Source organism: Pseudorca crassidens, chromosome 7 (genome assembly GCF_039906515.1).
Source record: "Pseudorca crassidens isolate mPseCra1 chromosome 7, mPseCra1.hap1, whole genome shotgun sequence".
Taxonomy (NCBI): domain Eukaryota; kingdom Metazoa; phylum Chordata; class Mammalia; order Artiodactyla; family Delphinidae; genus Pseudorca; species Pseudorca crassidens.
In genome coordinates, this window is record NC_090302.1 from 7,222,307 (window position 1) to 7,248,847 (window position 26,541).

Consider the following 26,541-nt stretch of genomic DNA (forward strand, 5'->3'; position numbering starts at 1 on the left):
TCGGGCAAGCTTGACGGAGGCGGCTGGGGCTGGGCCAGGGGGGCGCGCTAAGGGCCAGAGCACCGGCAGCAGGTGGGCGCGGTGCGGGCTGGCGGCGGCGGGCCGGGGGCTGCCGGGCGGCGCACGGGCCGGACGTGGCCGGCCGTGCGGAGCGCCATGGACTTCAACATGAAGAAGCTGGCGTCGGACGCGGGCATCTTCTTCACCCGGGCCGTGCAGGTGAGGCCGTACACCCTGGGCCCCGCGCGGCCGGCGGGCACCCCTGCAGCAGAGCCCGGGGCCGCGGGAGAAGGCCCTCGCGGCCGCCGCTCCTTACCCGCTGCGGAGTCGCCCTAGCCGCCCCCCCCAGCCCCTCCTCCTTTTGCGGTGCCCAGTAGAGAGAAAGAGCCCGGGGCGGCCGGCCACACTGGCCGCACCCTCAGCGTGGCCCAGGCCTGGGGAGTGAGCCGGGCCTGCCTCGGCCCTGCTGCCGCGGGGGAGGTGTCAGCCTCCACCATTTCGACCCGCCGGCCGCGTAGTCCCGCTGTCCTGGCGCCCGCCCCGCCCCCGGTGGGGGGCTCCGCTGAGGAGGGTAGAGGGCCCCAGGCGGTTCCTGTCTCCTTGCCCTTGCCCAGCGGTGACTCTGACTCCCGGCAGGCGTTTGGAGGCCTGAGTTTCAGGCCTAAGGACTCGTGCACCCGCCCTGACCCCTTCTCTGAGCCTCAGTCTCCGCACCTGTGCAATGGACTGGTGGTACTGATTCCCTCAGGTCCCTTTTACACGCTTCGATAGTCCGGAAGCCAGGAGGGCTGGGGTTATTTACTTTCGGCTCCGTGGGAGGCCTGTTTCTCTTATTTCCCCAGGCCCCGGGGGCTGGCTGGGTGCCCTCCTTGGGAAGCTGTACAGTGGGTGATGCTGGGATTAGAACAAGTCCTATCCATTTGGGGACAAGGGAAAAAAACAGAAGCAGCTGAGTGTAATAGTGAAGACCGGGAGTCAGCTGTGGGTGTGGAGGCCCCTCTAGTGACTTTGAAGACGGGGGCTTCACCTCTCTGGGCCACAGTTTTTCAGTCTGAAAAATGGCCTTAGCAGTCCCTCCCTCCCAGCATGGATGTGAGTGTCCCAGGCGTTCCCCGTGAACATGCTCACTAAAGGCAAGTCATTCTTGGTGTAACGTGGTTAGTATTGCAGCTGTGCAGCATGTGACGTTAGGCAAGTCTCGGAGCCTCCGTGTTCCCTTCTGTCAATCAGGGGTCGCACCAGTCTGCCTCCCAGGGTGGCTGCTGCCTTGGGGCTTGGCCCGTCACAGCGCTCTGGGAACAGATTCTGTTGTTTGTCCTTGCCCTGGTTGTTGGTTCTCTGGAGGAGCCCAGCCCCAGTCTCTTAGAAGCCCACACGCCCATGTTTACTAGAAAGCACAGTGTCCCGTTGAGGATTTGCGCCCCAGAGAGGGTTTGCTGCTCTGTGTTCGAAGCCCTGCCGTGGACCCCAGCCCTAGTGGGGATGCTAGCAGCCTGGAGTTCATTGGCCAGCCCCTGTCCATTCAGAAGGTAGGGAATTCTCCCCAGTGTCGGTATGGCAACCACTTTATCTCCCACATCTGGGAAGAACCTGATCTGCCAGTTTCCTGCTACTTTGGGGCCCTAGCACCTGACCTGGCCAGGCCTGCAGAGCCTGGGGTATGGGGAAGCTTGGTCCCTGTGGCCTCTTTTCTCCTGGGGGTGGGCAGGCCCACTGGTTCGCCCATACTGGAGTGGGAGCCAGCGCCCAGACCCCCGCCGCCAGAGTGGAGGAGGGAGCTGGGAGCTTTATAAATAGAGGCTTTCTCTGGCCCTGCACGCCCACCCCCTGCTGCTGCCATCTTGCAGGGAGCAGCCTCTGAAGCCGGGGCCCTTCCTCTTGGCAGGGATGGGGCAGGGTGGCAGCCAGAAGAGAGAAGGGCTTGAAATGTCACCTGGGCAGGAGAGCGCACTCAGGGGACCCTCCTGAGGCCAGTCTGCCCTGGAGTAGGAGTCAGCCAGGAGGGATGGGGGTGGTTTATTATTAATGTGTGGGCAGCTCCTCTGCGTGGGTGCCACCTACCTACGCACGACATGCTGGGTAAGCGCTCAGCCCCTCCATGTGTTGAGGACACTTCTAGGAGCCTCACCTCATCCCCATCCGGTAGGGAACTGGACCTTGGCCCTGGGATGAGAATCCGGAGGCCAGATCCCTTTTGCGTGGGAGATTCTAGGATGGCTTCTCAGTCCCCGAACTGTGCCTTGAAGGTCAGGAGGGGTTTGCCGAGTTGGTCCAGGTGATGGGAACAGCCCAGCTAAGGGCACCGAGACAGGAAAACCTAAGGCATGTTTGGGTAAGATGCCAGTGGGGGTGGGAGTGGGCAGTGGAAGTGCTAGTACTAATGCTGTTGGTAGTAATTGCAGTATTACTAATAGCAGTGGTAGGAGTAATGATAATAAAAGCCAGGGAGGCTGTGGCCTCGTTCTCATCCGAGCCAAGCAGGCAGCGGTGAACGTGGGAAGGATGCCCAAGATGTTGGGAAAGCCCGGTGGGACTTTGAACCTGGGTGGGTGTGTGGTGTGAGGGACGGGTGGCCAGGTGGCACGGCGGGGAGTGCTGCCATTAACCTTGGTAAGAAGGGGAGATGCTCAGGTGCACACTGAGGGTGACACAATCGCCTGAATCATACTGGCTGGTGCCAGCAGGGTAAGGATGTCCCTAGGTGGCTCCTGAGGGCCACGGAGGGACCTGAGGGAGACCTTTTATTAATGATGATGATGACGCCAGCTGACGTTTATCAGGCCTATACTGTGTGCTGACCACGAAACTAAGCACCTTCCAAATATTCTGTGAGATAGGTCCTGTTATCCCCGTCCTCCGGGGGGAAACTGAGGACCAGAGAGGTGACTTTGCCTCTGACCCTCGATTTTCTCATCTGCAAAATGGGGTAATGCTAACCCCTGAAGGGTCTGGGTGAGGTGAGGCCTCTTCAGGACCTGGCTCGGGGAGGCCCCAGCTTGGGGAATGTGATGAAGAAGAGGAGTCGGGAGACCGGGAGGAGGCCAGGAGCAGCTGGTTCCCAGGTGAGGAGCCGCAGGCTCTAACCCTGGCCCACCCAGCTCTGCAGAGGGAAACCCAAGCCCCCATGCATAATTGATGGCTGCCGAGCTGGAGCAGCCCGAGAGGGCAGCCTGACCACCGGAGGTGCCTCCTGCCCCTTGCAGCTGGACTTGTCCTTGGCCTCTGGATGCCTCACCGCTGCCTAGTCATCTGGGAAGGGCCTCCACACCCCCAGCCTATGTGACTCCAGCACAGCCTGCCTCTTACTCAGTCTCAGCGGCATCTTCTGTGAAATGGGAAACTTGGCCGGCCTGAGGGCAGTGTCTGTTGTTGTCAGGGCTGATCTACTCCTGCAGGTCTTCACCCCTTTGCTGTTTGCCTGTGACCTCCCCTTGGCTGGACGGGGCCTTTGAGATCAGAGAGGCCAGGACTTGGGCCGGTTTCTGGTTTTTCTTAGGTGGCCCCCATGGTTTCTGCCAGCTCTGAAGGGGGACCCTTGTGACATCCTGGTCCTTTCCTGGCCTTGGAGCGGGGCTGCCGAGCTTTCTGGGCCCTGGGTGTGCCCAGCAGTTGGCTCTGATGAGCTGGCGCTGTTCCCCATCTACCACTCCAGGCAACCGGAGGCCAGCCATGTGGCCATCCTCCCCCCCCTCCGCATTCCCCTTCCTTCCCAGCCATCTCTCTGTGCATCAGCTCTTAACAGCATCAGCTCTTACACTGAGCACTGCCTGCCGGCCAGATCCTAGCCTTCATGTCTTATCCACATCTTTTTTATTTCATTCTTACAACCTATGAGGGAGATGCTACTACTTATTATTACCATTTTCAGCTTAGGAAACTGATGCTCAGAGAGGCAAAGCCACTTGCCCAAGGTCACACAGCTCATCAGACTGAGACTTGAATCAAGTCCCTCTGATTCTGGAACCTGGGTTCCTCTGACTCCCTCCCTTAGTATCCCCTTCCCGTGGCTCCCAGCTGCCCCTGGAACATCCTGATAACCCCAGACCTTGCTCTGTGCCCCTTTTGTTCCCTGAGCACTTGTAACCAAGTGCTTTCCTTCAGAGTCAGGCTGGGGGGACCCTTAGTGGTAGGCTCCCAAGGGTTCCTTACACCCTAAGCTGTATGTCTGATTTTGATGTGCTTTTTTGGGGAGAGGGAGTCTGTATCTTTCATTGGATTTCCAAAAGGAGCCATGATCCCCAAACTCCGGTCCAACCACCTCATTTCACAGAGGAACAAACTGAGGCCCAGGGCAAGGTTGCACCTTGGTCAAGGTCACAGAGCAGGTCAGGGGCAGAGCAAGTTTCTTGACCTTGGGGCCTGAGTTCCAGCCAGGTGGGAGGAGTAGATGGGCGGGGCAGGGGTGCTCCTTCCGTCCCCCTTTCTGAGCCCTCCGCCCTGGGTGCTCTCCCCACAGTTCACAGAGGAGAAATTCGGCCAGGCCGAGAAGACCGAGCTTGATGCCCAGTTTGAGAACCTTCTGGCCCGGGCAGACAGCACCAAGAACTGGACGGAGAAAATCCTGAGGCAGACAGAGGTGTTGCTGCAACCCAACCCCAGTGAGTGGACACGGGCCGGCCCCGGGCTCGGGGCGGGAAGCAGCGGGCAGGAGCCCCAGCTGCTGAGACCGTGCAGGTGGGCCTGGGCGGCAGGTGGGATTTAGGTTAGACTCTTGGGGCTTAAGTCTGCTGTTTTGGGGGGGGTCCCACTTAAAGAAAACAGCAGACTCAGTGTTGGGCTCCAGGATGCACTCTCTGGGACAGTGGAAATGCTAAGTGTCGCACAGAGGAGTTGAAGAAGTGCCTGGACACTAAAACACAGTTGGGAGAAGAGGCAGGAGAAACGGGAGCCAGGTCACTGGAGGGAAGGCAGCGAGGCTCAGGGATGAAAGAGGACTTGCCGAGAGTCACACGCAGCGTGGTGCAGGCAGACGCAGCTTCAGGAGAACCTGTGGGAAGAGGGGGGCTGGCTGGCCTGGGGTCGTGGGACTTGTCTGCCTGTGTGTCTGCGGTTAGCTGAGTGAGTGTGCTGGAGCTTTCTGGGGCCAGGCCAGGGCATTGCCCACGCGTGTGTTATGCCCTGCAAGTCCACAGTGTAAGGAGGGAGAAGCTGTGGGGCAGGAAGGGGCAGCACTTGCCTTCAGCTGTGTGACCTCGGGCAGGCATTTCGCGTGTCTGGGCCGTGGCTTCTTCCTCTCGAGTGAGGGCTTCGCGGGGTCAAGTGCCAGTCTCACACAGTTGAGAATCAGCAAGAGAGTATTCCGGAAGTCCCCAGGCTGGACGCCCCTGTGCGCAGGCCCTGGTCTGGATCTGTTTCTGTCACCACGGCTTTCATCCTTGGGCTCCTACCGAAGAGCCCTGTGGCTTTGGCTGCCGTCTCCCCGCAGGTGCCCGAGTGGAGGAGTTCCTGTATGAGAAGCTGGACAGGAAGGTGCCCTCGAGGGTCACCAACGGGGAACTGCTGGCTCAGTACATGGCAGAGGCGGCCAGTGAGCTGGGGCCCACCACGCCCTACGGTGAGCCAGTCCTCACAGCCAGGGTAGGGGGTCACGGTCTCTGGCACGAATCTTCTTCCCTCCCTTCTCTCCTTCCTTTCTTCTCTTCCTTCCTTTTTTAATTTGCACACATGATACCTGGATTCATTCTGCTTGTAAACACCTCAATCAATGGAGATGAAAATAGAGTAAAATATAGAAGCCTCCCGGGACTTCCCTGGTGGTCCAGTGCTTAAGACTGCGCTCCCAGTGCTGTGGGCACGGGTTTGATCCCCGGTCGGGGAACTAAGATCCCGCATGCCGCACAGTGCAGCCAAAAAATGAACAAAAAAATTGAAGCCTCCCTTACCCAGGTTTGGTTCGTGTGTATTTTTCAATGGGATCATGTTATGTGTACTGTTCTGCAACCTGATTTTTAAACTTGGCATTGCACTACAGATAATCTGTTCACAGCACTTATAGAGTCACCTCAAGCTTTATTTTTAAAGTTTTATCTAGGTACAATTTATACACTATAAAGTACACCTGTTTTAAGTGTGTAATTTGATGGTTTTTAGTGAATTTACAGAATTGAACAAACATCCCCCAATCCAATTTGTGTTTTTGAAATTTTATTTAATTAATTTTTTAATTGAAGTATAGTTGATTTACAATATCGTGTTAGCTTCAAGTGTACAGCACAGTGATTCAGTTATACACACACACACACACAACATAAATATATATTCCTTTTCAAATACTTCACTTTTAGGTTATTACAAAATATTGAGTGTAGTTCCCAGTGCTATACAGTGGGTCTTGTTGGTTATCTATTTTATATACAGTAGTGTGTATATGTTAATCCCAACCTCCTAATTTGTCCCTCCTCCCACCCCCCCTTTCCCCTTTGGTAACCATAAGTTTGTTTTCTGTGTCTCTGAGTCTGTTTCTGTCTTGTAAATTAGTTCATTTGTATCATTTTTTAAGATTCCACATATATGTGGTATCATATGATATTTGTGTTTCTCTGTCTGGCTTAACTTCACTTAGTATGATAATCTCTAGTTGTGTCCATGTTGCTGTAAATGGCATTATTTCATTCTTTTTATGGCCGAGTAATATTCCATTGTATTTATATACCACATCTTCTTTATCCATTCATCTGTTGATCGACATTTAGGTTGCCTCAATGTCTTGGCTATTGTGAATAGTGCTGCAATGAACATTGGGGTGCATATAGCTTTTCCAATTATGGTTTTCTCTGGATATATACCCAGGAGTGGGATTGCAGGATCATATGGTAGCTCTGTTTTTACTTTTTAAAGGAACCTCCATACTGTTCTCCATTGTGGCTGCACCAGTTTACATTCCCACCAACCGTGTAGGAGGGTTCCCTTTTCTGCACACCCTCTCCAGCATTTATTATATGTAGACTTTTTGATGATAGTAATTCTGACTGGTGTGAGGAGATACCTCACTGTAGTTTTGATTTGCATTTCTGTAAAAATTAGCGATGTTGAGCATCTTTTCATGTACCTTTTGGCCATCTATATGTCTTCTTTGGAGAAGTGTCTATTTAGATCTTCTGCCCATTTTTTGATTGGGTTGCTTGTTTTTCTGATATTGAGCTGTATGAGCTGTTTGTATATTTTGGAGGTTAATCCCTTGTCAGTTGCATCGTTTGCAAATATTTTCTCCCATCTTGTAGTTGTCTTTTCGTTTTGTTTCCTTTGGTTTGGTTTCCTTTGCTAAGCAAAAGCTTTTAAGTTTAATTCCCATTTGTTTATTTTTGTTCTTGTTTCCATTACTCCAAGAGACGGATCCAAAAAGATACTGCTGCAATTTATGTCAAAGAGTGTCCTGCCTATGTTTTCCTCTAGGAGTTTTTGTTTGTTTGTTTTTTATATATATTTTTGGCTGCGTTGGGTCTTCGTTGTTGTGCGCAGGCTTTCTCCAGTTGTGGTGAGCGGGAGCCACTCTTCCTTCCGGTGCACAGGCTTATCATTGCAGTGGCTTCTCTTGCTGTGGAGCATGGGCTCTAGGTGCGCAGGCTTCAGTAGTTGTGGCACACAGGGTCAGTAGTTGTAGCTTGTGGGCTCTAGAGCACAGGCTCAGTAGCTGTGGCACGTGCGCTTAGTTGCCCCGTGGCATGTGGGATCATCCCAGACCAGGGCTCGAACCCGTGTCTCCTGCATTGGCAGGCAGATTCTTAACCACTGTGCCACCAGGGAAGTCCCCCTCTAGAAGTTTTATAGTATCTGGTCTTACATTTAGTTCTTTATTCCATTTTGAGTTTATTTTTGTGCATGGTGTTAGAGAATTTCTAATTTCATTCTTTTAATTTAGCTGTCCAGTTTGCTCAGCACCACTTACTGAAGAGATTGTCTTTTCTCCATTGTATATTCTTGCCTCCATTGTCGTAGAGTAATTGAGTGTAGGTGCATGGGTTTATTTCTAGGCTTTCTGTCCTGTTCCATTGGTCTATATTTCTGTTTTTGTGCCAGTACCATACTGTTTTGATTACTGTAGCTTTGTAGTATAGTCTGAAGTCAGGGACCCTGATTCCTCCAGCTCCATTTTTCTTTCTCAAGATTGCTTTGGCTATTCAGGGTCTTTTGTGTTTCCATACAAATTTAAAAATTTTTTGTTCTAGTTCTGTGAAAAATGCCATTGGTAATTTGATAAGGATTGCACTGAATCTGTAGGTTGCCTTGGATAGTATAGTCATTTTGAGAATACTGATTCTTCCAATCCAAGAACACAGTATATCTTTCCATCTGTTTGTGTCATCTTTGGGTGTTTTTTTTTTGGCTGTGCCGCATGGCTTGTGGGATCTTAGTTCCTAACCACTGGACCACCAGGGAATTCCCTCATCTTCCATTTCTTTTATCAGCATCTTATAATTTTCAGAGTACAGTTCTTTTGCTTCCTTAGATAGCTTTTTTTTTTAGAAAAATAAATTTATTTATTTATCTTTTTTTTTTTGGCTGCATTGGGTCTTTGCTGTTGTGCACAGGCTTCCTCTAGTTGTGGCTGCTCTTCATTGTGATGGCTTCTCTTGTTGCGGAGCACAGGCTCCAGGCACGCGGGCTTCGTTAGTTGTGGCACGTGGGCTCAGTAGTTGTGGCTCGTGGGCTCCAGAGCGCAGGCTCAGCAGTTATGACGCACAGGCTTAGTTGTTCCGCGGCATGTGGGATCTTCCCAGACCAGAGCTCGAACCCATGTCCCCTGCATTAGCAGGCGGATTCCTAACCACTGTGCCACCAGGAAAGTCCTCCTTAGGTAGTTTTATTCCTAGGTATTTTTATTCTTTTTAATTTCTCTCTCTGGTCTTTCATTGTTAGTGTATAGAAATGCAACAGATTTCTGTTTATTAATTTTGTATCCTGCAACTTTATCGAATTCACTCTAGATTAGCTCTAGTAGTTTTCTGGTGGCATCTTTAGGATTTTCTATGTACAGTATCATGTCATCTGCAAACAGTGAGAGTTTTACTTCTTCTTTTCCAATTTGTATTCTTTTATTTCTTTTTCTTCTCTGATTGCTGTGCCTAGGACTTCCAAAACTATGTTAAATAAAAGTGGCATGAGTGGACATCTTTTGTCTTGTTCCTGATCTTAGAGAAAATGCTTTTAGTTTGTTACCATTGAGTATGATGTTAGCTGTGGGTTTGTCATATATGGCCTTTATTATGTTGAGGTAGGTTCCCTCTATGCCCACTTTCTGGAGTGTTTTTATCATAAATGGATGTTGAATTTTATCAAAAGCTTTTTCTGCATCTATTGAGATGATCATATGGTTTTTATTCTTCAATTTGTTAATGTGGTATATCACACTGATTGTTTTACGGACATTGAAAAATCCTTACAGGGACTTCCCTGGTGGTCCAGTGGGTAGGACTCGACACTCCCAATGCAGGGTGCCCAGGTTCGATCCCTGGTCAAGGAACTAGATCCTGCATGCATGCTGCAACTAAGAGTCCGCATGCTGCAACTAAGAAGTCCGCACACCACAACTAAGGAGCCCACACATTGCAACTGAGAGCCCACGTGCTGCAACTAAGACCTGGCGCAGCCAATATAAATAAATAAATATTGAAAAAAAAAGGAAGAAAAATCCCACTTGGTAATGGTGTATGATCCTTTTAATGTATTATTGGATTCAATTTGCTAGTATTTTGTTGAGGATTTTTGTGTCTATGTTCTTCAGTGACATTGGCCTGTAATTTTCTTTTTTGTGTGGTATCTTTGTCGGTATTTGGTATCAGGGTGATGGTGGTCTCATAGAATGAGTTTGGTTCCTGCCTCTGCAATTTTTGGAATAGTTTCAGAAGGATAGGTGTTAACTGTTCTTTAAACATTTGATAGAATTTTCCTGTGAAGCCATCTGGTCCATCTGGACTTTTGTTTGTTGGAAGTTTTTAAATCAGAAATTGTAGTTCAGTACTTGTAATTGGTCTGTTCATATTTCCTCTTTCTTCCTGGTTCAGTCTTGGGAGATTGTACCTTTTTAAGAATTTGTACGTTTCTTCTAGGTTGTCCATTTTAGTAGCATATAGTTGCTTGTAGTAGTTTCTTACAGTCCTTTGTACTTCTGTGGTGTTGGTTGCAGCTTCTTCCTTTTCATTTCTAATATTACTGATTTGGGTCCTCTCCCTTTTTTTCTTGATGAGCCTGGCTAAAGATTTATCAATTTTGTTTATCTTTTCAAAGAACCAGCTTTTAGTTTCATCTATCTTTTCTGTTGTTTTCTTAGTCTCTAATTTATTTATTTATGCTCTGTTCTTTATGATTTCTTTCCTACTAACTTTAGGTTTGTTTGTTCTTCATTTTCTAGTTGCTTTAGGTGTAAGTTTTGGTTGTTTATTTGAGATTTTTCTTGCTTCCTGAGGTAAGCTTGTATCACTATAAACTTGCCTCTTAGAACTGCTTTTGCTGTGTCCCATAGGTTTTGGCATAGTGTTTTCATTTCCTTCTAGGTATTTTTTAATTTCATCTTTGATTTCTTTTTTTATTAATTAATTAATTTATTTATTTATTTGTCTGCGCTAGGTCCTAGTTGCGGCATGCGGGATCTTTTAGTTGCAACGTGCGGGCTCCTTTAGTTGCGGCATGCGGGATCTAATTCCCTGACCAGGTATCGAACCTGGGCCCCCTGCATTGGGAGTGCAGAGTCTTAATCACTGGACCACCAGGGAAGTCCCTCATCTTTGATTTCTTTGGTGAGCCATTGGTTGTTTAGTAGCACATTGTTTACCCTCCACGTGTTTGTGTTTTTTGCAGTTTTTTTCTTGGACTTGATTGCTAATCTCATAGCATTGTGGTCAAAAAAGATACTTGATATGATTTCAGTTTTCTTAAATTTACCAAAACTTGCTTTGTGGTCCAGCATGTGATCTATCCTGGAGAATGTTCCATGTACACTTGAAAAGAATGTGTATTCTGCTGCTTTTGGATGGAAAGCTCTACAAATAACAATTAAGTCCATCTGGTCTAATGTGTCATCTAAGGCCTGTGTTTCCTTATTGATTTTCTGTCTGGATGAACTGTTCATTGATGTAAGTGGGGTGTTTAAGTAGACCCATATTATTGTTTACTGTCGATTTCTCTTTTTACATCTGTTAACATTTGCCGTATATATCGAGGTGCTCCTGTGTTGGATGCATATATATTTATAATTGCTATACCTTCTTCTTGGATTGATCCCTTGATCATTATGTAGTGTGCTTCTTTGTCTCTTGTAGCAGTCTTTATTTTAAAGTCTGTTTTGTCTGGGACTTCCCTGGCTGTCCAGTGGTTAAGACTCTGTGCTTCCAATGCAGGGGGCGCAGGTTCGATCCCTGGTCGGGGAACTAAGATCGCACATGCTGGACGGCACAACCAAAAAAAAAGGAAATGGGTCTCTTGTAGACAACATATATATGGGTCTTGTGTCTTGTTTTTGTATCCATTCAGCCAATTTGTGTCTTTTGGTTGGAGCATTTAATCTGTTTACGTTTAAGGTAATCATCAATGTGTATGTTCTTATTGCCATTTTTTTATACATTTATTTATTTTAATTAATTAATTTATTTATTGGCTGTGTTGGGTCTTTGTTGCTGTGTGTGGGCTTTCTCTAGTTGCGGCGAGAGGCGGCTACTCTTTGTTGCGGTGCACAGGCTTCTTGTTGCAGTGGCTTCTCTTGTGGAGCACGGGCTCTAGGCATCGGGCTTCAGTCATTGTGGCTCTCAGGCTCGGTAGTTGTGGCTCACAGGCTCTAGAGCACAGGCTCAGTAGTTGTGGTGCACAGGCTTAGTTGCTCCGTGGCATGTGGGATCTCCCCGGGCCAGGGCTCAAACCCGTGTCCCCTGCATTAGCAGGTGGATTCTTAACCACTGTGCCACCAGGGAAGTCCCTTATTGCCATTTTGTTAATTGTTTTGGATTTGTTTTTGTAGGTCTTTTTTCTTCCTTTCCTCTTTTCTTTCCTCCTTTCTTGTGATTTGATGACTTTATTTTTTAAGGGTTTAGGATAGATGGATTAAACATTTTTTTAAATATTTATTTATTTGGCTGCGTCGGGTCTTAGTTGCGGCACGAAGGATCTTTCAGTGTGGCACGTGGGCTCTTCGTTGCAGCATGTGGGCTTCTCTCTAGTTGTGGCACGTGGGCTCCTGGGCACGTGGGCTCTGTAGTTGTGGTGCGTGGGCTCCAGAGTGCGTGGGCTGTGTAGTTTGCAGCACGCAGGCTCTCCCATTGAGGTGCGTGAGCTCAGTAGCTGCGGCGTGCGGGCTTAGTTGCCCCATGGCACGTGGGATCTTAGTTCCCCGACCAGGGATTGAACCTGTGTCCCCTGCATTGGAAGGTGGATTCTTTACCACTGGCCCACTGGGGAAGTCGCTGATGACTATCTTTAGTGTTGTGTTTGGAATCCTTTTTCTTTTTCATGTGTGTATCTGTTATAAATTTCTCATTTGCGATTACCATGAGGTTTTGATATAGCAGTCTGTATAACTACATGATTGTTTTAAGTTGCTGATCTCTTAATTTCAAATGCATTTCAGCTGTCCTGCACTTGTGCTCTCCTTCTCTCACAGTTACTGGTCTTGATATCCCGTTTGTGTGTGGATGATTTCCTACCTTTACTGTATGTTCACCTGTACTGGTGAGCTTTCCCATTTCATAATTTTCTTGTTTCTAGTTGTGGCCTTTTCTTTTTCGCTTAGGGAAGTTCCTTTAGCATTTATTGTAAAGCTGGCTTGGTGCTGTTGAATTATTTTAGCTTTTGCTTGTCTGTAAAGCTTTTGATTTCTTCATCAAATCTGAACGAGAGCCTTACTGGGTAGAGTATTCCTTTTTTTTTTTTTTTTTTTTTTTTTTGCGGTACGCGGGCCTCTCACTATTGTGGCCTCTCCCGTTGAGGAGCACAGGCTCCGGACGCGCAGGCTCAGCGGCCATGGCTCACGGGCCCAGCCGCTCCGCGGCATATGGGATCTTCCCGGACCAGGGCACGAACCCGTGTCCCCTGCATCGCAGGCGGACTCTCAACCACTGCGCCACCAGGGAAGCCCTGGGTAGAGTATTCTTGTTTGTAGGTTTTTCCTTTTCATCACTTTAAATATATTGTGCCACTCCTTTCTGGCCTGCAGAGTTTCTGCTGAAAAATCAGCTGATAGTCTTACAGGGATTCCCTTGTATGTTATTTGTTGCTTTTCCCTTGTTGCTTTTAATATTTCTCTTTGTCTTTATTTTTGTCAGTTTGACTACTATGTGTCTTGGTGTATTTCTCCTTGGGTTTATCCTGTATGAGACTTTCTGTGCTTCCTGGACTTGGGTGACTCCCCCAATCCAATTTAAAGAACATTTCCATCACCTGCAAAAAAGTAACTTGTGTCTACTTATAGTCAGTCCCACGCCCACCCCCAGACAACTAATGTGGCTTTATTTTTCGTTGTTGTTTTTGTCGTTTTTTTATAAATTTATTTATTTATTTGGCTGCATGCGGGATCTTTCATTGCGGCACACAGGCTTCTCTCTACTTGCGTGGCATACAGGCTCCAGAGTGTGTGGGCTCAGTAGTTGCGGCATGTGAGCTCTCTAGTTGTGGCACATGGGCTCTAGAGTGCGTGGGCTCAGTGGTTGCAGCACACGGGCTTAGTTGCCCCGCGGCACGTGGGATCTTAGTTCCCCGACCAGGGATCGAACCCAAGTTCCCTGCATTGGAAGGTGGATTCTTAACCACTGGACCACCAGGGAAATCCCAATGTGGTTTTGTCTCTGTAAATTTGCCTTTTCTGAATATTTCATATAAATGGAATCAAGCGATATGTTGTTTTTTGCACGTGGCTTCTTTGTCTTTGAGGTTCATCCATGTTATAATGTGTTTTAGGATTTTATTCCTTCTTACTGTTGAAGAGTGTTCCACTGTATGGGCTGATCTCATTTTCTTTGTCCACTTACCATTTGAGAGACATTTGGGTTGTTTTGCTTTAAACAGTTGCATATGAACTTTTGTGAGGATGTATGTCTTCACTTCTACTGGGTATATACCTAGGAGTGGAATTGCTGAGTCATATGGTAAATTTATGTTTAACATTTTTTTTTAAATTTAATTTTATTTTTGGCTGTGCTGTGCAGCTTTCAGGATCTTAGTTCCGCAACCGGGGACTGAACCCTGGCCCTCGGCAGTGAGAGTGCAGAGTCCTAACCACTGGACCACCAACCTTTTAAGAAATTGCCAGACTGTTTTCCAAAGTGGCTGTGTGATTTTACATCCCACCAGCAGGGTGGTGGTTAATTTCCTGATATTTATGGATTTTCCAAGTTTCCTTCTGTTGTTGATTTCTAATTTAATGTCGCTGTGGTCAGAAAACATACTTTGCATAATTTTAATCCTTTTAAATGTGTTAAGACTTGTTTATGGCCTATAGTGTGTGGTATCTACTGGAGAATGTTTCATGTTCACTTAGATATTGTACTTTATGTTGTAGGGTAGTGTTGTCAGGCCATCTTGGTTGATAGTGTTGTTTATCTTCTATATCCTTGTTGATTTTGTCTTATTGCCCCATCCTTTATTGAGAGTATTAAAGTCTCCAATTATTTCTGTTGAAGTATTTCTGTCTTTATTCTGTCAGTGTTTGCTTCATGTATTTTGGAGCTGTGTTGTTAGGTCTGTATGTTTATAATTATATATCTCCCTGATGAATTGGCCCTTCTATCGTTGTAAAATACTACTCTTTGTCTCTAGTTAACATTTTTTGGTCTTAAAGTCTGCTTATCTGATAGTAGTATGGCCACTCCTGTTCTCTTATGGTCACTCCTATTCTCATATTGTTATATGCAAACAGGGGCATGTATCTTTTTCTGTCCTTTTATTTTCACCATACTTATGTCCTTAAATCTAAGGTATGTCTCTTATAGAGAGCATATATTTGAATCTTTTTTAAAAAAATCCAATCTGACAGTCTTTACCTTTTGATTGGAGTGTTTAATCCATTTACATTTAATGTAATTGTTGATGTGGTCGGATTGCCATTTCGTTATTGTCTCCCTGTATCTCAGGTGTTTTTTGTTTGATCCTCTGTTACTGCCTTCTTTTGAGTTAAATAGATATTTTCTAGTATAATATTCTAATTTCTTTGTTGCTTTTTTTTTTTACTTTAAATATCTTTCTTAGTGGGTTTTTATAAAATATATTTATTTATATTTATCTTGGCTGTGCCAGGTCTTAGTTGCAGCATTCAGGATCTTCATTGCAGCATGTAGGATCTTTAGTTGCAGTATGTGGGTTTCTTAGTTGCGACATGCATGCAGGATCTAGATCCCTGACCAAGGATCAAACCCATATCCCCTGCATTGGGAGTGTGGAGTCTTACCCACTGGACCACCAGAGAAGTCCTTCTTAGTGGTTTTACAATTTAAATTACAATATGCATTTTAACTTAACACAATCTACTTTGGAGTAATACTAACTGAATTCCAGTAAAATATAGACACTTTGCTCCAGTATAACTCCCTTCTCGCCCTCTTCCTTTGTGCTATTATTGTCATACACATTATATCTCAACAACACAGTTTTATAATTATTGTTTTATGTAGTTGTCTTTGAAATCAATTAAGAAAAGAGAAAAAAGTTTATATTGTCTTTTATATGTGCCTATATAATTACCTTTACTGCTGCTTTGTATTTCCTTATGTAGATTCAGGTTACCATCTAGTGTCATTTCACTTTAACCTGAAGTATTTCTTCTATGGTAGGTCTGCCAGCAATGAATTCTTTTAGCCTTTGTTTATCTGGGAATGTCTTTATTTTGTGTTCACTTTTGGAAGACAGTTTTGCTGTATATAAAATTCTTGGATGAGAGTTTTTTCATCACTTTGAATATATCCTCTCACTATCTGGCCTCCCTTGTTTCTGATAAGAAGCCAGTTCAAATCTGCTGTTGAACCCTTCTAGTGATTTTTTCTTATCAGTTGTTATACTTTTCAACTCTAGAATTTTCATTTCTTTTTTATAGTTTTAATTTCTTTATTGACATTCCTTATTTGAGAAGTCATTGTGATCATACTTTCCTTAAATCTTTAAACATTGCTTCTATTAGGTTTTTTATTTTTTAATTAAAGTATAGTTGATTTATAATATGTGTTTCTGGTGTACAGCATAGTGATTTAGTATTTTTGCAGATTATATTCCATTATAGGTTATTACAAGATAATGGCTATAATTCCCTGCACTATACAGTATATCCTTTTTTTAAAAAATTTATTTTTGGCTGTGTTGGGTCTTCATTGCTGTGCACGGGCTTTCTTTAGTTGCAGCGAGTGGGGGCTGCTCTTCGTTGTGGTGTGTGGGCTTCTCATTGCAGTGGCTTCTCTTTGTTGCGGAGCACTGGCTCTAGGTGCATGGGCTTCAGTAGTTGTGGCATGCAGGCTCAGTAGTTGTGGCTCGCAGGCTCTAGAGCACAGGCTCAGTAGTTGTAGCACATGGGCTTAGTTGTTCTGTGGCATGTGGGATTTTCCCAGACCAGGGTTCGAACCTGTGTCCTCTGCCTTGGCAGGTGGATTCTTTTTTATTTTTTAATAAACTTATTCATTTATTTATTTTTGGCTATGTTGGGCCTTCATTGCTGCACGTGGGCTTTCCCTAGTTGTGGAGAGAGGGGCTACTCTTTGTTGCAATGCACCGGCTTCTTATCGAGGTTGCTTCTCTTGTTGCGGAGCACGGGTTCTAGGCACACGGGCTTCAGTAGTTGTGGCATGTGGGCTCAGTAGTTGTGGCTCGTGGGGTCTAGAGCGCAGGCTCAGTAGTTGTGGCACATGGGCCTAGTTGCTCCGTAGCATGTGGGATCTTTCCAGACCAGGGATTGAACCTGTGTCCCCTAAATTGTCAGGAGGATTCTTAAGCACTGCGCCACCAGGGAAGTCCCTATATCCTTGTTGTTTATCTATTACATATATAGTAGTTTAATCCCATAACCCTAATTTGTCCCTCCCCACCGTCAGGGTTTTGTTTTGTTTTTTCACTTATTTGTAATAGCTGCTTAGAAGTCTTGGTCTGCTAGGTCTAATATCTGGGCCTCCTTGGAGATAGTGTCTGTTGATTGCTTTTCTTTCCCTGTGTACTGTCCGTACTTTCCTGTTTCTTTGCATGTCTTGTAATTTTTGTTCAGTTATTACTGCTGTTTGTTTGTTTCTTTAGAGACTTGCCTGAGCTAACTGTTTAGAGTCTGTGTTCTCTGCAGTATGCAGCTACTGATGTCTACTTGCTTTTCTTTTTAAATTATCCTTTTTATTTTTAAGCCTAGCTTCCTAGGGGTTTCTTCCAGGTCAGCATATGTTAGTGGTCAGCCAATGATTAATCAGAGGTTGTGCTTAAACATCTTGCACCATTAAGGCTTTACTGATGAATCTATGAGTGGGCTGGGGAACACACTCAAAGTTCAAGCAATTTACATGTCTGCCCAGCTTTTAGTTTGTGAATGTGCAAAGCATCCCACTAGCCAGGAATGAGTTGATGGCTGGGGTACTCTCCCATCTCTCCCAAGTGTGCTATACACACGCATAGCCTTCCAGACCCCCAGAGATATCTGGATTTCATCAAGGCCCACTATGACTATCTCATTTCCCAGATCTCCTGTTAAATTTCCGGCAGCTCTGTTGCTTGTTCCAACCAGTATTCCAGCTTCATGTTAGCTGTGATGTTCCTGATTATTTGCCATTGAGATCACTATTGTTTGTGGTCCTGTCCCATGGGTTCTTCTGTGTTCCAGCCCAAATCAAGTCAGCCCCCTCAGGGCTTGCCCCACCCTGCTAGAGCTACAGCACCACAGAGCTTGAGGAGATGGGAGTACCCCCAGGCCAAAAAGCCACAGGCTCCATTGTTTTTACCAAGGTCCAAAAGTTCTGGAATAAATGCTTCTCAATTTGTTATTTGCCTTAGGTTAACTTCCAGAGTCCAGAAATCGTTGTTTTTGAGAACTGTGTCCAGTTGTGGTTTTTTTAAAAGGATATTCTTTTTTTAAAATTTTATTTTATTTTGGGCTGCACTGCACAGCATACAGGATATAGTTCCCCGACCAGGGATTGAACCTGGGCCCCCTGCAGTTGAAGCGTGGAGTCTTAACCATTGGATCACCAAGGAAGTCCCTGTGTGTAGTTTTATTATTGCTTTTTGGGGAGAGGATTTGCTGAGCTCCTTACCCTGTCATTCTGGAAGTCCCCCCTGCCCCCCACACACATCTTTTTAATGGCTGTGTAGCATTCTGCTCTCCGGGCGTCCCACTGTTCATTTGTCGATAGGTATATGGATATGTATTTTCCACATCTTCCCAGGCCAGCCATTCTGCTCTTGCCTCTCAGAACATCTCTCTCTGAGCTCTCCCCTACTTCCTGGGGGTCAGAGCGGCCTGAGCCCGACCCTCTTCCTCACCCCTCCACTTTGTTTCTCAGGAAAGACACTGATCAAGGTGGCAGAAGCAGAAAAGCGCCTGGGAGCCGCAGAGAGGGATTTTATCCACATGGCCTCCATCGGCTTCCTTACACCCCTGCGCACCTTCCTGGAAGGGGACTGGAAGACGATTTCGGTGAGGGGCCTGGGGCCACTTGCTTCCTGGTGATGGTGGCAGCCCTCCTCATAGCTGCTGAGCCCATGCTGGGACCCAGCACTCCTGGGACCTCCCCAGACATGGCTCTTGTGGACTGAGTGGCCTGGAGTGGATGACTCCCCCCGTCCAGGCCTCAGTTTCCCCGTCTTGACCAGATGGTCCTGGGGGCTGGTCCTGCCAGGGCCAGGGGTCTCCCAGGGCTGCCCAGGTCTCACTGTTCCCTGTTCCCACCCCCTCAGAAGGAGAGGCGGCTCCTCCATAACCGGCGTCTGGACCTGGATGCCTGCAAAGCACGGCTGAAGAAGGCCAAGGCCGCAGAAGCCAAAGCCACGGTAGGTGTCGTGCCGGCCTCCTGCCCCCCCCCCCCCACCGGTCCTGGTTGGAGCCAAGGAGGGGGTGAAGGGACCTGGTGTTTGGTATGACTTCTCTCCCCTGTCCCTGCCTGGAGAGGCCTGGCTGGGGGCTGCTGCTCTGGGCTGACCACTTCAGGTCACACCTCTCTGCCCCACCTGCAACGGACCCCTGGCGGCCCAGAGCCCTGGGACCCAGGGCAGAAGTTGATGGGGTGGGCGGACCAGCAGTGCCCCGACCTGGGCTCAGGGCGGCCCTCAGCCTCCCCAGACCGACAGCCAGTTGGCTTCTTGCATGCCCCTGCCCTGCCCTCCCTGGGTGCTCGGCTCTGTTCCCGGCTCTGCCCGGGCATGGCTCCCCCTACTAACTCCCCCACCTGCTGCTCCAGCGCTGGTCGCAGGGTGCCCTGTGCTCAGGCTCCCCTGTGGTGGTGCGGAGGGCCCCGGAGCTGGACCACCCGCCTGCCCAGGGGCGTGTCTGAGGGGCCCTCTGGGAGCCCCACGGCACTGGGTAGGGCCTGGGCTGTCTGCGCTCCCCCTTCACTCTCGGCTCACGGAGGCCTGTTCAGCCAGGCCGATGGGACACAGTGTGGGACACTTTGACCAGAGCTAGGCTAGGGTTGGGAGAGCTGGGCCTGAGGGTGGCCAGGCTGCTTGGGGTGCAGGGCCCGAAAGGCCACCTCACGCCCTGGGGAGGGAATCCCCAGGTCGGGTCCAGGGCACGCCGTGGAAACATCCGGCCTGGGCTCCCCGCTCCCCTGAGAGTTCCAGCCTCCAGCCCTTCTCACGTTCCCCTCCCTCAGTGTGGCCACCTGGGGCCGCGGAGCCTGGGCAGTGCATCTGGCGAGAGCCGTGGGCAAGGTCCCGGCTCATCCAATTATGTGGGGTCCAAACTGGAGGCAGGGGCTCAGCCACTGGAGTCTTGTTGGCTTGGGCAGGATGACCTATGTCTGTCTAAGTCACCTGGACAGGACAGTCTCCCCGCCACTCAGGGGTGGACCACCTCTCTGGAGTAACTTGGCCAGGACAAGCTCTTCCTACATCAGCCAGGCAGGGGAGCCCTTCCTTAGTTACTGGGACGGCACGACCTCCCCTCCAGTTGGTTGGCCCAGAGTCTTTGGCTTGGGCAGGACACCCCGTCCCGAGCTGGGCCCTGGCAGCCCAGATACAGCATCCCAGAGGACTCCAGCCCAGCAGTGCACCCCGTCCTTCCTACCCCTCTCAACACACACACACACACACACACACACACACACACACATATACACACACACACGTGTCAGGACTCCTTTCAGAGGGCAGGGTTGTGTGACCCCAGGGGCCTGCTCCCGCCTGCGCTGTGGACTCACTAACTCTTTTGTTTTTGTTCCTTTCTGTTCTGCTTTGGGTAACTTGGCTCAGTGTGAGGGAGATGTGAGTATACCTATCCCACGTGCTGTGCTGCTTCTGGTTTGCCCATCTCGGCCTTGGTCGGCCGGGGACGTCCTCGGGGCGTTTTGCAAGCAGCTGGTCTCCCCACTGGAGGCTCTACCATGTGTAGCCTCTGCTTCGGGGGGACGCCAGGCATTGGAGCCTGTGAGTCAGCTTTTTGCAAATGTTGAAAGCCTGTCACTGTGTCCATCCATGCATCCGTCTGTCCATCCTCGTTGTGGGGAGAGGGGCCTGGTCCTTGCTGCAGGAGCGAGAGACGTGGTGTGCGGAGGTTCTGGACGGAGAGAGCTGGGTGGGGCGGGCTTTGTTGGGAGGACGGTGGGTCTAGTTGGGGCATCTGAGTGAGGCCGGGGCCTGGGGACGAGGGTCCGTGGCCGCCAGGCCAGGGGCTGGACCCGTCTGTGGCTTGCCCCAGGTAAGGGCCCTGATGGCAGGCATGTCCACCCACTTAACCTTGGTCTGGACTCGCCTCGGCCCGCCTCCTCCGCAGGTGGTTGGCTTGGGGAGAAACGGGGGGCTCCGTGTTGTATTTGTCTGTATCCTCCTGTCCGTGGGGTCGGGGGCTCCTGGCATCTCCCATGGGAGGGTCTAGGGCAGCCTTCCGGCCCGGCCCCGGCCCCGCATGACCCCCTCCCCCCATGAACTCTGTTCCCCGCCAGACGGTGCCTGACTTTCAGGAGACTAGACCTCGTAATTACATTCTCTCGGCCAGCGCCTCCGCGGTAAGCGCCCCTGCCCCGCCCCGCTCCCCCTCCCCTCCCACACTCGGGCCTGGGCCTGATGTGCAGCGAACTGGAGCCAGAGGGGCAGGCAGGGGCCGCGCCCCTGGTCAGGCAAGTCCTGTCCACCCGCCTCTGCCCTGTGCCCTGTGCCCGTGTTGCCGGCCTTGCTTCTCCCTGCCCAGCGCTGAAGGTGAGCCTGGCCCACTGCGCGGCACAGCCCGGTGCACTTGGGGCGGCAGCGGCCCCACCTCCAGGGCACCTGAGAGTCTGCCCAGCCCCGACCCCCCCAAAGCAGGCACCGCCCCCTCCCACACTCACCGTCCCGGAGCGACCGGCCGTGCGGCCCGGAGGAGAGGGAGGAGGTCTGGGCCTGGCCTGCCACGGGGTCATGGGAGACAGGGACGGCGCTGTCCATCCAGCTGCCTCCATAGCACATCTGCTAGGTGTCGTGGAAGTGCTTGAGACTGAACAGGGAGGGTGGGAGGGCACAGCTGGGTGGGGGAAGGAGCCGCCTGGGCCCGAGGCCCAGAGGTTGGAGAACAGAGCGTGTCCCGAGCTGGCCTGAAGCTGAGCGTGAGGGCGGGGCGGGGGCGGGGACTCTGGAGGTCGGATGGGCGGGGCTGGATCAGGAGGACGTTGAATGTCTTGGTGTCTTTTCTTCCTACAGCTCTGTTGAGATTTGTGGTATTTACTGTTTAGTTTGGGAAATAGGCAGATCACACCTATCCCATCATGCCTGTCGAAACCACCACTGTGTCTTTCTCTGCCTCTCTCTCTCTGTCCCTTCCACCACCCCCACCCCACCCCCCGACGGGTGACAACCTTCTGCAAAGACCCTCTGGCTCTTCTCCATCTGTCATAAGCATGTTGCTGTGTGCAGTCATTTGTCCTCGGGGGCGTGAACCACAGTGTAGTCCACCGGGCCCCTGTGGCTGGGTCTCCGACGTGTGTCCACGTGGAGGTTGCTTCCCGTGTTGTGATTTGCTAAACGGCACTGAGGTGGGACACATCTGTCCAAGGGCTGGCCTTGTTTTGCTTTCCGCATTTCAGGTCACATCGTAGGGTAGCAGCGGGCAGGAGAAATGGGTCTCCTAAGCCGTGGGGGGGGAGGGGGGTCTTTCTTCTTTAGACTCTGGATGACACTTCCCGCCCCCCTTCCTGGGCCGAGTGGAAAGAGGAGTATCCAGGAGGGTGGAGACGGCCCTGTTTTTTCCTTGTGCCTTTGAACCCCAGTGTGACTCGGGCACGAGGCTGCCTTTCTCTGCCGAAGGACAGAAAGGTTCAGTGACTGGTCCAGGGTCACACAGTCCTGCCTCCCAGCCCACCAGCCTTAGCCAAGTGTCAGGGTGGGGTGCGGGACACTCAATCTCCCTTGAGACCCCAGTCAGAGCCTGGGGACTGGCACTGTAGGAGAAACCCAAGTAGGACTCCCCAGCTGGCTGTCCCCCCTCCCCGCATGTGGCATGTGGGACTAGACGGACTATGATATCGGAGCCCCCCCTTTCACAGCAGGCCTCACCCCAGCCTCAGCCCCTCGTTGGGCTGTGGGGAGGGAGTTGGGGAGAGGTTGGGGTCTCAGGGAGCTGGGGCAGGGCCTGGGCTCTGGGGTTCAGCCGTCCTCCCCTCCCCTGCTGACCGGTGCCCCCCTCCCTCCCCCGCTGACCTGTCCTCTTGTGGTCTCCGCAGCTCTGGAATGATGAGGTGGACAAGGTAAGTCGGGGCTCAGGGAAGAGGCTGCAGGGGGTGGGCAACGGGAGTCCAGGCTCACCTGCTGCCGTCAGGGGCAGGTCTGTTTCTAGTTCTGGGCTCTGCCCTCACTCTCTGGGGCCACGGTAGGGGTTGTCACTCTGCCCTGTTGCATACAGTGGGCCCTCCAGAGGCAACTGTCGGTTGGATTTGTCCCTGATGCGTGATGGCGTCAGATGGGCAAATGAATATGAAAGGCCAAGGCAGGGCGCCCGAGGCTCTGTCTGCTTGTCCAGGAACTGGCCTCAGGAGGGGGTGGGGTCCAAGCGGGGCTCCTCCAGTGGTCAGGGCTTCAGGCCTGAAGTCAGGGGTGGGAAGTGCACTCCTGCCACCGATGTCTGCATCCCCGGGGGGAAGTGACAGCTGCCACAGAAGGGAAGAGGAGGCCGCTCCGGGGCGGCTTCAGGGGCGCGGGAGAAGGCGGTGGGAGGGAAACTGGGGGGCTGTTCTTGTTCTCGCGCTCATGCCCCACCCTTCCCAGGCTGAGCAGGAGCTCCGAGTGGCCCAGACAGAGTTTGACCGGCAGGCAGAAGTGACCCGGCTCCTGCTGGAGGGAATCAGTAGCACGCACGTGAGTCCTGCCCCCGTTTCCTCCTTCTGTCGTCCACCGTCTTCTTGCCGCCCCTTGTGTCCCCATGAAACTAGTCCATATTGAGGCAGCGAGTGAACCTGGATCTCGAAGGCAGGTGGGGAAGGGTGTGCTTGAGCCCGCAGTCTGTAAGGATGGGATTCAGCCTCGGCAGAGCAGGTCCCAAAGGGTGGGTACCTCCCTCCAACCCCAGGGAGCAAGTGGCCTGGGCAGAAGACATCAGAATGCCGGGCCAGGGTCTGCAGAGGACAGGATGGGGAATGGGATGTTTTGGCCCCTCGCATCCCCCCCGTCAGCCATGGGCGTCTTCCCCGCAGGTGAACCACCTTCGCTGCCTCCATGAGTTCGTTGAGTCTCAGACCACTTACTATGCCCAGTGCTACCGCCACATGCTGGACCTACAGAAACAGCTGGGCAGGTGCCCACCGGGGTCCCCTGGCTCCCAGCCCCGACCGCCCCAAGCTCGGAAAGCCCCGTGACACCCAGGGCGGGGTGGAGGGCTGCCAACTGTGGTGGGACATCACACTGCTCTCTGGGCCCGGGCACCCTCTCACAATGACAGCGAGGTGGCTGGCCTTGGGGACCTCTGGCGCGGTTTCTTGAGACTGTGTGGGGTGGGGGGTGGCGGGGATGGCGGGAGCATCTCACATTCCCCGTTTCCCTCTTCCTTTCATGCCGCCAGCTCCCAGGGAGCCATGTAAGTAGCGGGGTCTCCTCGCCTCCGCGGCCGTGGACCTAGCTGGTGTTTGGCGGGGCACACGGGATTCCTGGGGGTGTGTGGCTCCCGGCTGCTGAGGTGTGCCCCCGCTCTCCTCTCCAGATTTCCAGGCACCTTCGTGGGTACCACAGAGCCCGCTTCCCCGCCCCTCAGCAGCACCTCGCCCACCACCGCCGCGGCCACTATGCCTGGGGGGCCCTCTGTGGCCAGCCTGGCTCCTCCGGGGGAGGCCGCTCTCCACCTGGAGGAGGTGGCGCCTCCCGCCAGCGGGACCCGGAAGGCCCGGGTCCTCTATGACTACGAGGCGGCCGACAGCAGCGAGCTGGCCCTGCTGGCTGACGAGGTAGGCCTGGGGGCCACGAGGACGGGGGGAGGGCCGGCTCACGGGCGCCGGGAAACTGGAGCTGGGGGCATGGGGCCTGCAGACCCTGCACCGCGGGCTTCCAGCCTCCGAGTGGCCCTGCGGGTAGAGCTGGGGCCGGTCGGGTAGGCAGAGACGGCTCCAGCTCTGAGGAAGCAGCCTCTCTGATCTGTCTCTGTAGAGCAGCTGAGGAGGTGAGCAGCTCAGGAGGTGTCGTTTCCTATGTATCAGGGGAGACCGCAAGTCTGTTCCCCCTTAGGGCTGGGGCCAGTTCTGCCTGGCCGGGGCGTGACCCTCCTTCTCCGCCCTCCCCAGCTCATCACTGTCTACAGCCTGCCTGGCATGGACCCTGACTGGCTCATTGGCGAGAGAGGCAACAAGAAGGGCAAGGTCCCTGTCACCTACTTGGAACTGCTTAGCTAAGCAGGCCCCCTCCCAGGCCCCTGCCCATTCTGGCCTGGGCAGGAGAGGATGGGTGCAGCCCTGCCACTTGTCTTGTCTGTTGGTGACCCAGCTGCTCAGGGTGGGGAAAGTAACCCCATCCCATCCTGCCCCTGGTCCTCCAGCTGCGAGGGGCCCCAGAAGCTGAATGATCCCGGCCCCTCCCCCAGCCCTGCTTCTGGAGATTCCCCCCCCACGCCCCTGCCTGCATCTCTGAGCGTCCCAGCCCTCCCGGCTCCTGCTAAGGAGGGAGGGCCTGGCTGCAGCAGCTGCACTCAGCGCCTAGGCCCGTGGGGGTCAGTGCAGAAGGCCTGAGAAAGCCCTGGGGCGCACCCTGGGGGAGGGAGCTCCTGCCTTTTAGTTGCCAAAAGCAGCAAAGGGGGAAAGGCAGGCAGGTGTGTGGAGGCCTGAGGACCGGATTCGTCCCCTCTGGATGAGCTGGAGCAGAGGGGAGCCTGGGCCATGGAGCGGCATCTCCCCGGTGCTACCCTTCCCCTCATACAGCTCAAGCCAAGTATGGTGGCTGCAGCCTGCACCTCTCCACACTCACTTTTTAACTGATCTTTTTACTCTGCCTGTCTGCTTGCTCTCTAGCCAGTGACAAATAATAAACCATCCTTCATGTGCATGTTGCCTGGGCTCCGGTCGGGTCGCGGGCCTCACAGGTGGGAAAGGGGAGACTTCACATCTGCACCACCCCTCCCAGAAGCACTAGGGCAGAGGGAGGGAGAGCTCTTAGGGCAAAGCCAGTACCTCCCTTCCTCCCACGCTGCCTGTGCTGCTCAGGAGGGAGTGCTGTTCTCCTACTGCAGCTGCATAATTACGTTTTTTTGGGGGGGGGGCGGGGGGGGTTGTTTGGGCCACGCCGTGCAGCTTGCAGGATCTTAGTTCCCCAGCCAGGGGTTGAACCCAGGCCCCCTGCAGTGGAAGCGCAGGGTCCTAACCACTGGACCACCAGGGAAGTCCCAGGAAGCTGCATAATAGATGTTTTATTCCTAAGAAAGACTTGCCTAAAATCGGGTAGAGGGGACTGTAAAATTTGCACGATAGTTTAAGCTCGAGTAATTGCCGGCTGACGGTGCTTCCCAGGGGCCCGGCACTGAGCCAAGCACGTTCACGTGTATTCTCGTGTCGTCCTCGCAGATGAGGGAAGAAGAGATCAGAAAGTCACCTCCGCAACGTTCCATAACTGGCCAAGTGGCCACGCAGGGACTCTAGCCCAGGTCAGTCTGGTTCCAGAAACTTCAAGTGGTAGCTCTGGGCTACAAGCCAGTTTTAGATTAAGGCCTGTAGCCGGGCCCAGAACTCTGCGATTAGGTCCCAAGGAGGCTAGAGGCTGGAGGCTGGTAGGCCCCACTGGCGGGCCTTCTGAAGGGAGGGGGAGGCACAGAGCTATAAACAGGAGCAGAGCTTCAAGGAAGGCTCTAGCCGGTGGTGAGCTCAGCCAGCTGTAAGTGGAGGTGCGTGGTAGGGGTCGGGGGGGGCGGAATCTGAGCGCCCACCCAGCACCCCCAACACCAAGACGTGAACGGAGGAATGTTCGTTAGGTCAGTGGTGGCTATCTCGCCTTCCCCAAACCTCCACTCCACTC

General features: G+C 51.6%; 1 protein-coding gene across 13 annotated transcripts; it reads left to right on the forward strand.

The window, feature by feature from the left end:
• SH3GLB2 (SH3 domain containing GRB2 like, endophilin B2) lies at window positions 1-25,576 on the forward strand. Of its 13 annotated transcripts, none has more exons than XM_067743041.1 (13): window positions 7-219; window positions 4,457-4,598; window positions 5,393-5,554; window positions 18,438-18,571; window positions 18,832-18,924; window positions 21,033-21,095; window positions 22,225-22,374; window positions 22,782-22,805; window positions 23,323-23,412; window positions 23,748-23,848; window positions 24,113-24,127; window positions 24,251-24,491; window positions 24,825-25,123. In XM_067743041.1, exons 1-13 carry the CDS (start codon window positions 157-159, stop codon window positions 24,930-24,932), a joined length of 1,386 nt encoding a protein of 461 aa, XP_067599142.1. In that variant the 5' UTR covers window positions 7-156; the 3' UTR covers window positions 24,933-25,123. The 13 variants fall into 13 exon arrangements, with proteins under 13 accessions (XP_067599153.1, XP_067599147.1, XP_067599145.1 ...); XM_067743043.1 differs by having other exon boundaries at window positions 15-219; window positions 5,426-5,554; XM_067743046.1 differs by lacking the exon at window positions 5,393-5,554 and having other exon boundaries at window positions 4-219.
• The last annotated feature ends 965 nt before the right edge of the window (window positions 25,577-26,541 follow it).